This window comes from Ailuropoda melanoleuca, chromosome 3 (assembly GCF_002007445.2).
Source record: "Ailuropoda melanoleuca isolate Jingjing chromosome 3, ASM200744v2, whole genome shotgun sequence".
Classification (NCBI taxonomy): domain Eukaryota; kingdom Metazoa; phylum Chordata; class Mammalia; order Carnivora; family Ursidae; genus Ailuropoda; species Ailuropoda melanoleuca.
In genome coordinates, this window is record NC_048220.1 from 40,907,018 (window position 1) to 40,917,099 (window position 10,082).

The following is a 10,082-nucleotide window of genomic DNA, read 5'->3' on the forward strand; positions in this document are numbered from 1 at the left end:
TTTCACCAGATTCTCTGTCTGCAACCAGTTTAGTGGATTCAGTAGAAATTCTTGTCTGTATGAGGGTAGCTTAGATCTTTCAGGGGGCCTCTTTTCTATGCAGTGAGAGAGAGAGAGAGAGAGAGAGAGAGAGAGAGAGAGAGAGAGAGAGTGTGTGTGTGTGTGTGTGTACACATGTACCTACATGTGTCAGTGTGTATTGAGGCTGACATCTTTTTTTTTTTTAAAGATTTTATTTTTTTTATTTATTTGACAGAGACAGCCAGCGAGAGAGGGAACACAAGCAGGGGGAGTGGGAGAGGAAGAAGCAGGCTCCTAGCAGAGGAGCCTGATGTGGGGCTCGATCCCCAGAACGCCGGGATCACGCCCTGAGCCGAAGGCAGACGCTTAACCGCTGTGCCACCCAGGCGCCCCTGAGGCTGACATCCTTTAACTTGGCATTCTTCCCTTGGTACCATGAAATCTCATAAACCTATCAGAGAAATCTTGTGAAATTCTCGTCTGTTTTTAAAAATACCCCCAAATAAATTAATAACTAACATAAGTAAAAATCATCCCCCCCACACACACACACTGAATTGCTTTATGCCCCTTGGTTTGTATTTAGTTTTGTAAGTCAGTCCCTATTCCCATTTTTGGAAGCTGAAATAGAAGTTGTCAGACGAAGACAGATGCTCAGCTCTCTGCTTCTTAAATCCTAAGAATTTTGATCCTGTTGTAAAGGGAAGGATGCTAATGTTACGGTGCCACCAGATGCTATTGCTATGACCACTGTAAAGTTGAGGGGTAAAATATGGTAAGGTTTCTTTGTGATTCTGGAAAGGTAGCTGTCAGGTGGAAAGGCTTGCTTTTCTAACACTCAGAAACTCATTTCTGTTTGTCCTTGGTTGCTGCCAGGGCAGTTTGTTTATGGGGGATAGTAGTGGGACACTGGGGGATTATTTTCCATCTCTTTTCTTCTACTTGCCACTACTTCTGCTAAAGGACTGCTATGGAAGGGAGGTAGTGTGACCTACTAGAGCATCTTATGGCAGTCAGGGGACAGGCAAGAAAAGAGACCTGTAGCTTACCTGCTTCTTAGTCTTTCTGGAAGTGGGGGAAGGGTGAAGGAGCTGGAAAAGGGTGTTTTTAGCTCTCATTTTCTCATCTTTTCAGGGCTGTTGACTCGTTTCCTCTATAGCAACTCTGGGAAGATCTGCTGGTGAACACAGAAACATTCTGGGTTTTTTTTAAGAGTTAAATAGCAACTCCACCAAAATTCTTATTACTTAATTGCCTACCTTGCCACCCTTTAATGCTAACATCTCTTTGTCCCTAGATAAAAGGAAAAGAAAGTGAGGCTTTTGGCCTGCCAGAACAGTAACTGCTCTTGGGTGGGACCCCAAGGCCAGCATCACACATTGACCCTGTTAATTCCTCTTGGTCCTTAGCTCTTGTTCCCTAACACTGGTATACTTGAGTTAAGGTCAAGGTTTTGATGATTGTGAAGGAGTAATTGCAGTTGTGGCTACTCTGCTAATCTCTTCGGTACTTAATATTTGGAAGAGATCGCTAAGCATGTGCTTTGTTTTCAGTAATTGTTCTTTATTTGTCAACATATTCTTAATCAAAAATAGATTGATTGAAATCAGAGATCATACTGAATTTATGCAAGGCTGTCAAAGGACAAATACCTGAATCATTTGCATTCATCATCTCTGATAAGATTGATACAATGTATTCTAACTATAAATTCCTGAAGTAATAAGGAACTGATTCTGCAGAAAGTATGAATCTATGGAAAGGAGGCCATTTTTGTTTAATTTCCCCCTTATTTTGTGTTTTAATGAGTTAGCTTATCCATTCCAGCTATCCACTGTTCCCTGACTGTTGTAATCTCAGTCTTAAATGTTCACTTGACTATGAGTTTCTGTTGACTTTTACTTTTTAACGAGTGTGATAAGACGCAAAAATTTTACAGTAGGCGAACATCAAGTTTTGTGTTTCAGAGCTCTTCAGTGTTACATATCTTAATTTTCTTGAACATTGCAATTTTTTGAATGATGGTAAAGAAAAGAAATCTCTTAGGTTTGAGTACTGAGCAATTAACAAGGTGTCTTTGGCATCCAGATAGCAGAGTGTAGCTGTACCAGCTCTTCCTGCACCCAGGACCTGAACAATTCCTCCCATCATCTGCCCACTCATCTGCCTTCTGACCAGATCCTGTGGCCAAGGAGATGGACAAGGAATAGCTAGGAACCGACTGTCTTGTCTTCTCATTACAGGTTACTAGTATTGGAATCTACTGCTCCATCAGGAGACCTCACCCGGCCACACCATATTGCGTCAGTTGTTCCCAACCGGTATCCTCGTTGGTTCACTCTCAGCCACATAGAATCCCAGCAGTGTGAGCTGGCATCCACCATGCTGACCGCAGCCAAAGGTACTGGATTGTCCTGAGACCTCATGACTATTGTGTTAGTGTGCCTTTTTTTTTTTTTTAAAGGATCATGTTTTCTATCAGATTGTCAGTAGTGGTGCCAGTGTCCAGTTGTACGGGATCCTTTTCCTTAGATGTTAGTTTATGAGGTAAAACAGGTGCTACTCACTTGAGCCTGATATTTTCCTCTTTTAATTGCATCATTAAACTTGGTGCTGGCTGAGTTTAGGTTTAGTTACCACGCCACATAAATGGTGGTTCAGATTCAGAAGCAGATTAAAATGTTAGGTTACATTTTTTTTTCTCCCTGAAATAGTCACCAAAAATATGTAATAGGAGCTAGGAGGGCTTTTTGCTATCTCATGTTAGTTCTGGTTAATACGTGCTTTTAGTCGCTAAGGGTGTGTCTCGGTGTATCTTTTTTGTGAAACCTCGATTCATAGGCATTTCAGTAAATCTGGGACCCTGAGTTGTAGTAACATCTGTGCCATATGTGAACATTTCAGGTAAATTAACTTGTGCTTTATGTTTTGTTTTTTTTTTTTTCCTTTTTTTCCTTTTTTTCCTCCTGTGTGTGTGTGTGTGTGTATGTGTGTGTTGTGGTGGTTTGATTTTTGGTTTGGTTTGGTTTCCCCTTGTTTGTTGCAGGCGATGTTCGGAGGCTGGAAACAGTATTAGAATCCATCCAGAAAAACATTCACTCCTCATCCCACATCTTCAAGCTTGCCCAAGATGCATTTAAAATAGCAACTCTCATGGACAGTTTGCCAGACATCACTCTTTTGAAAGTGTCTTTGGAACTGGGCCTGCAGGTACATGACTGGTGGTCTTTCCTGGGGCCCCAAGGACTGCTAAATAAAGGCACCATCTCAGCTTGTTTCTGTTTGGATATTTTAGTGCAGCCAAATGACTCTTCAGTGCACAGAACTGCTAGACTTCAGGAGAGCACTGTGTGCTTCAGAGCTGCGGTCATTCCCAGCCGGACCAGACTGCTGCTCGAGGTGCAGGGACTGTACTTTTAGAAGCCCTATTTTTGTCCTTCATTAAAAAAGGTCGTTTTCTGAATGATAGCCTTAACATCACTGCTTCTCCTTTAGTGAATGGAGGAGATTATTGCTAGTAAGAGACTTCAGTGAAACTATTGCGTATAATAAAGAATCAGTTGTTGGGGTTAAAGTTTTAGAGGAAGTATGAATTTTTATTGATGTTTGCATTTTCATAATAGATGGGCAGTTCTAGCTCCTTTTTATAACCCTGAGAATATTAGGTAAAGGAGGAGTAATTGGGCCAGGGTCCAGTTTCATCTTTCCAGAGACCTGCTTAGACATTTTACCAAGGACATTTTGAGTTAGTCATACAGATAGATGTTTGCTTCCTTATAGTTTCTAAAAAAAAAATTACTGTATAAACCAGGAACTGGAAAGTATATTTTATATACTTTTCTGAGAAATTCTCTTTTAATATATGCTTTTTTTTTTAAATCACTATTAAAAGCAGTGAAAGAAATTGTTATCTAATTACCTTAAGTATGGGAATAGAATGCCCTGATTAGATGATTAATCTGTTTTTTTAGTTATGGATTCTCCTTATGATGATTAATAAAGTTTAAGAATTAGATTACAGGAAAGTGCACTTACCCTATATAGTACTGTACAAAAGAGGGTATGGGGGTTGCATTTAAGCTATACAATGTCATTTTAGAAGTTCCTTTTTGAAAATAAATTCATTTTTTAAATGATTTCAATTTAAAAATAAATTCATTCATGGCTTATTTTTGTTATCATTTGCCTCTTAGAGGTATGATGCAGAAAGAACCATTAACAGACTTTCTGGTTATTTGGAATTCTGGCAGGTTTTTTTTTTTTTTTTTTTTTTTTGAATAAATGGCAGATTACTGAAAACTTAGTCCCTGCCTTATTCTCTCTAGGACCCAAGAAGGAATCCCACAGCACCTTTTTGAGGCTTTAGGCATATTATGTCCCAGATGTTCTGAATGGGGGCAGCAGGAAGAGATGGATAATTTTATTTGGAGATCTTATTAGAAAGTGAAAAACAAAATCAGATGACTAATGATGCCAAAAATGATTTCTTTCCATTGACCCGGGATTATCTTCATGATCACCAGGAAAAAGAGCAACCAGAGACCGCAGGAATAATTAAAGTGATTATTCTAAAATACCTCTTTGCCGACTAAGGGTACCTAGTCAAAATTAGTTCATGAGAAGCCTCAAAAGTCTAGAACCATAGAATTTGTTAAAGCTGAGGAGCAGAAGAGGGCATGGACTGTGCTTAACGTTGCAGTCTAGCCCTCTCATTTTGCAGGTGAGAAAAGTGATTAATTGAGCAACTTTTCCAGGGTGCTGCATCTGGAGTGTCAGCCCACCCTGAGTGGGATGTGGGTCTTCTGTCTCCTAGGCTGGGGAGCCGTGAACAAATCCAAATTGATATGTAGAACTTTCCTCTAAAATGGCTCTCCATCCTTCTGGTAGTAAGGAATATTCCTAGTAGTTTATACCTTGGGATGAATTGTTTTCTCTTCCACTGACATAGAATAATCTTCTGAAATATTTTGTTATCCGTCTTTGTAGGTTATGCGAATGACACTGTCAACCTTAAATTGGCGGCGGCGGGAGATGGTGAGGTGGCTGGTAACGTGTGCTACTGAAGTGGGTAGGTAAACTCTGGAGCAGGAGCTTTCCCAGGGGCCTCACGGTTGGATTTAACTCGTCATTTACAAATATAAGAATGTTTTCTGTCTTTCACCTTGAATTCTCCAAGGCTCCTTGCTCCTTCTAGCGACCTACAGGGTCTTCCTTTCCCCCAGCCCGTACCTCCAACCTTTAGTTATACACACTCGCATTGTTCTTCCTCCAAACTATCACATTTGTGGGGTTTCAGACTTGTTTAAAATTGAGTAAGTCACTGAGTAAGCGCTTTTTTTGCTGTTCTGTCGCTCTTAAGGTGCTTTTGGTAACTTTTTGTGATAATCAGGTTTATAATTTTATATTAAAGAGTTCCAGAGTGAATCCTCACTAGGCTGGAAACCACCTTTGAAACTAACGTGAGACTGTGGGTTAGTGGTTCAGTCTATTTTAGTGAAAATAATATGAAGCTATCTGGTTGTGCTGAGATTTTTCTTTATCGTCTGAGGGCATATGTCATCGTATCCAGCAGATAAACGATTACTGGGTGTGGTTTAGGTGAGCTTTCAGATATGTGAAAGCTAGGCCTAGGAAGATCTCCCGGTTGCCCATAATCTGCATTTGGTGAGACCATCAACCAACCATTTCCTATCTCTAGCAGTAAATTGGTACCAAAGAAAATGACATTTCCAGTAGGAATGCCAACAAACAAAATGGTGGTTGCCTTAAATAAATGTTGGTTAAACTGTCTGTCTCCCTTCCTGTTTGCATCAAAAAAGGGTATACCCTTCTTACTGAGAGGACACTGCCTCCTCCGTTTTTTGATACTGTAAAATCATTCTGTTTTTTTCTTTTATTTATCCTAATGGTTTGTTACTTTGGAAAAAGGGAAATTGGTCTTAATATAAAACCTGTATTATTAAATTGTTGAAGTGGTGCTTCAGTGAGGCAATACAAAGATAATGGCAGTTGAAGAACTGCTATACAACTTCCCTACCCCTGTACCAAGGTATATACCTACCTTCTCTTTGAGTTTTTCGTACCTTCTCTTTCAGTCACTCACAGTTAGGCTTTTCCTGCGGCTCGGGCATTTTGGGTCTCCGCAGTTACAGTGGTTCTTTTATAAAGCTCTTGTCAGTTATTTCCAACATCTGAGTCATCTGTAGGTCTGCTTCTGTTGACTCTTTTCTCTTGATGATGGGTTGCATTCTTCTGTTTCTTTGTGTGTCTTAATCATTTTATATTGTGTATACTTTTAAAGTTACAAACACACATACCACATAAAAATTCTGTATTTTGGTGAGAGTCGTAGTTTCGTCTGACTCAGATTCTGTAGTGAGTAACTGACAGGAGGCCCCAGTGAACTAGAACTCATTAGCAAAAAGCCATTTTCTGAAATGGCAAAGCAGCGCAGTGCAAATACCAGCTACTGAGGAAGTTTATTACAGGAAGTTCATGTTCCTTTCAGGCATTTCGCTGAATAACAAGCTATAATAACCTTATTCTAAAAGGTTGCTCCCAGGCACATTACCTTATTGGATTCTCTGGCCTAAGCTCATGTCCTGTGCTGGTTAACCACGTAAGCATTAATGATTAGGTGGAAATAAGGCAAGACCTCTGGGCAGCCTCCTCGTCAGTAATAGGGCTTCTCTGTGTTCCTTGAAGGTGTTTATGCCCTGGACAGCATCATGCAGAGCTGGTTTACCCTCTTTACTCCCACTGAGGCCACAAGTATAGTTGCGACCACCGTGATGTCCAACAGCACCATCGTCCGCCTCCACCTGGACTGCCACCAGCAGGAAAAGCTGGCCAGCAGTGCCCGGACACTTGCATTGCAGTGTGCCATGAAGGACCCTCAGAACTGTGCCCTCTCCGCGCTGACCTTGTGTGAAAAGGATCACATAGCTTTTGAGACGGCGTACCAAATTGTTCTTGACGCTGCTACGACTGGCATGAGCTACACCCAGCTCTTTACAATAGCACGGTACATGGAGCACCGCGGGTACCCCATGAGGGCCTACAAGCTGGCCACGCTGGCCATGACCCATCTCAACCTGAGCTACAATCAGGACACACACCCTGCCATTAATGACGTTTTATGGGCCTGTGCGCTCAGCCACTCCCTTGGTAAAAATGAGCTTGCGGCTATAATACCTCTGGTGGTCAAGAGTGTCAAGTGTGCAACAGTACTGTCAGACATTTTGCGCAGATGCACTCTGACCACTCCTGGCATGGTGGGACTTCATGGAAGGAGGAACTCTGGTAAGCTCATGTCACTGGACAAGGCCCCCTTGAGGCAACTCTTGGATGCCACAATTGGGGCCTACATCAACACGACGCACTCACGACTCACACACATCAGTCCTCGGCACTATAGTGAGTTTATCGAGTTCCTCAGCAAGGCCCGAGAGACCTTCTTAATGGCGCATGATGGACACATTCAGTTTACACAGTTTATTGACAACCTGAAACAAATCTACAAAGGCAAAAAGAAACTGATGATGTTGGTTCGGGAGAGGTTTGGTTGATAGAACTTGTATGAATGGGGATGGGGGGTGGGAATGGGAGGGATGGTTTGTTTTTACTTGAGCCTGCCTTTGTACCCTTTTTAACTTAAAGAACAGAGCCACACCGGTATTATATGTGTATAGTTCTATTGCGTTTGCAGACTAAATTGTCATGTTGTGAAAGTTTGTGTGTTTTTAATTTTTTTCCCTTCTTCTTTCTTTTTTCTTTTATTTTATTATAATTTTTTTTCTTTTTTCTCTCTTTTTTTTTTTTTTTGATTTTGTATGAGAGAGAGGTTAAAAAGGTTTGGTTTACACTGAGTATATGTTGTCAAGTGGCGAAAGTCCACATAGCTCTCCTGTTTTCTGTATACGTTCACAGCCTCAAAAAAAAATAATTGAAATGGCTTTAAAAACCAAACAAAACACCTCCATCCTGTGATAAGTACCTCGAATGGATTCAGCTTTACTCCTTTGTAACTCATCTTTACATTTTCAGCATATTTAAACAAACCAACAAAATGAAATACTAATAGTTAAAAGGCTGACCCACGTGGCTTTGCAGTGCTGTTCGTCCAGAAGCATGGCACACGATGCTTGTGCATGTGGAAACTTAGCGACTGTCAACATACATTCTCAGGGATTTATCAAAAAAAAAAATTAAAAAAAGAATGAGAGCATTTATTGTACTGTATATATATTATAGTATATGTCTGAATATTGAAAATATAACATTAACTAATTTATAAAAAAATATTCTATGTAATGCAAAATACTTGAAGCTGCAGTAGCTTGGTTTTAAACAAAAACAAAAAAACTGAGAGAAAACCTATCAGAAGGACTAAAAGTGCGCCTTGCTTCAGGGTTGGCTCAGGCGGCGAACTTCATGCGGGGCATCTGTGCAGAGCCACCTTTTGGATTGCATGGTCGGACTGAGATCTATTGGGAGAGATTAGATATGTATATATATTTATACAGCTGATGTATACGTATATATATATGTGTACACACAGACGCCAGACACACACCACCACCAACAACCACTCTACCACACATGCTTGTAACAGGCACTAGAATAAAGAGGGACAACAAAATACACAGCCAGAGCAGCAAGCCTTAGCATTAAGAAAATATACAGTGTGCTGGAATTGGGCTTCGTGCCTCCTAGCCTAGGAAACTTCAAAGAAATATCCTTTTGACACAAAATGGAAAATGTTTTCCAAAACAATTGACATATGATACATTACGCCTTTGCAGTGAGCTAATAATAAGCTAACCTTTGTGCACAAATAACATTATATATATTATATATCTATTCTGCATAGGTATTTTGACTTTGTGCAGGACAGAAAGTTGTGTAGGTATGACTGTTCTACTTTTCAGTTTTCTTTCTTTTTTTTTTTTTAAACATATTTTATTTTCTCTAGAATTACTCAAAACAAAAGCAGCCTTCTATCTTGCCTTGTCTTAATGCTTTAAAATAACCAAACTGGAGATCTAACTACCAAACTGTTCATTATATTATTAAATACCAACTTTGGTTACAGTATAGTGTCTTTACTTTAGCTGATGGTTCTGTAACCTTGTGCTTTTTAAAGCAGTTTTTATGTTTTGGTGCAAAAGTCGTCCAGTGTCTCCTGTTCCCTTCATTAGAGAACATGCTAGAGGTATGTTTGTAGGTATTTTTGTTTAGAAGAACTATTTCATGCGCTCCATTTTATTTATTATAATAGGTAAAAAGAAAAAAAAAAGGTTGTACTTCATCACCCATGTAAACATGCTCATGAAGTTGAAAGTAATTAAGATTTGATACACTGATATCAATTTATTTATGTAACTAAATCACTGTTTTATAAACTTGTTAATGATCAACAATTTTTGTTTTGATTAAAATTAGTTTTTTGAAAGTTGATTCTGCCTCCTTTATGGTATATGTCGTGTTACACTTGAATTTGGTGATTGTAGACCTGGATGTTACCACATCTCCAAGTGTTTAATACTATATTCATTCATCTGGTAAATATTTTATGTACTATTTTCTAGGCCCTGGAGATATAATGGTGAACAAAACTAGGCACTGGAGCTTACTGTCTACTTAGTGGAGAAGACCGACATGAATTAGATCATCACAAAGATAAAATCTGAGACAGAATAGCTAATTTTTCCTTAGTCTGTACATTTAGCCATTCCTTCCTAATTAATAAACTATAACTTAAGATGCTCAGTACTTCATATATTTAATAAATGCCGAGTTTGTGAGAGGTTTTTCTGTGTGTGTGGTTTAAAAGGAAGTTGCATTATAGGGGGTAGATGCTACATGCATATTATAAACATTTGTCCCACCCCATCTCCATCAAAGATCTATAGCAAAATGGTGCAGGTAGATTTTGTGTGTGTGTGTGTGTTAAAAAAACCACATCACAAACATACTGTGCTAATCATTTTTTTTTAATTTGTTTTTTTATTTTTTTAAAAGATTTTATTTATTTATTTGACAGAGAGAGACAGCCAGCG

The 10,082-nt window shown here is 39.4% G+C and overlaps 1 protein-coding gene across 1 annotated transcript in view; it reads left to right on the forward strand.

The window, feature by feature from the left end:
* The window catches only part of ZSWIM6 (zinc finger SWIM-type containing 6), a 186,202-nt gene extending 176,722 nt beyond the window's left edge, over positions 1 to 9,480 (forward strand). Inside the window, exons 12-15 of the mRNA XM_034655634.1 lie at positions 2,265 to 2,422; positions 3,068 to 3,231; positions 5,008 to 5,089; positions 6,727 to 9,480. Of these exons, the coding sequence (XP_034511525.1) occupies positions 2,265 to 2,422; positions 3,068 to 3,231; positions 5,008 to 5,089; positions 6,727 to 7,589 (1,267 nt within the window). The 3' untranslated portion in view covers positions 7,590 to 9,480. The remainder of the gene's footprint in view (positions 1 to 2,264; positions 2,423 to 3,067; positions 3,232 to 5,007; positions 5,090 to 6,726) is intronic.
* The last annotated feature ends 602 nt before the right edge of the window (positions 9,481 to 10,082 follow it).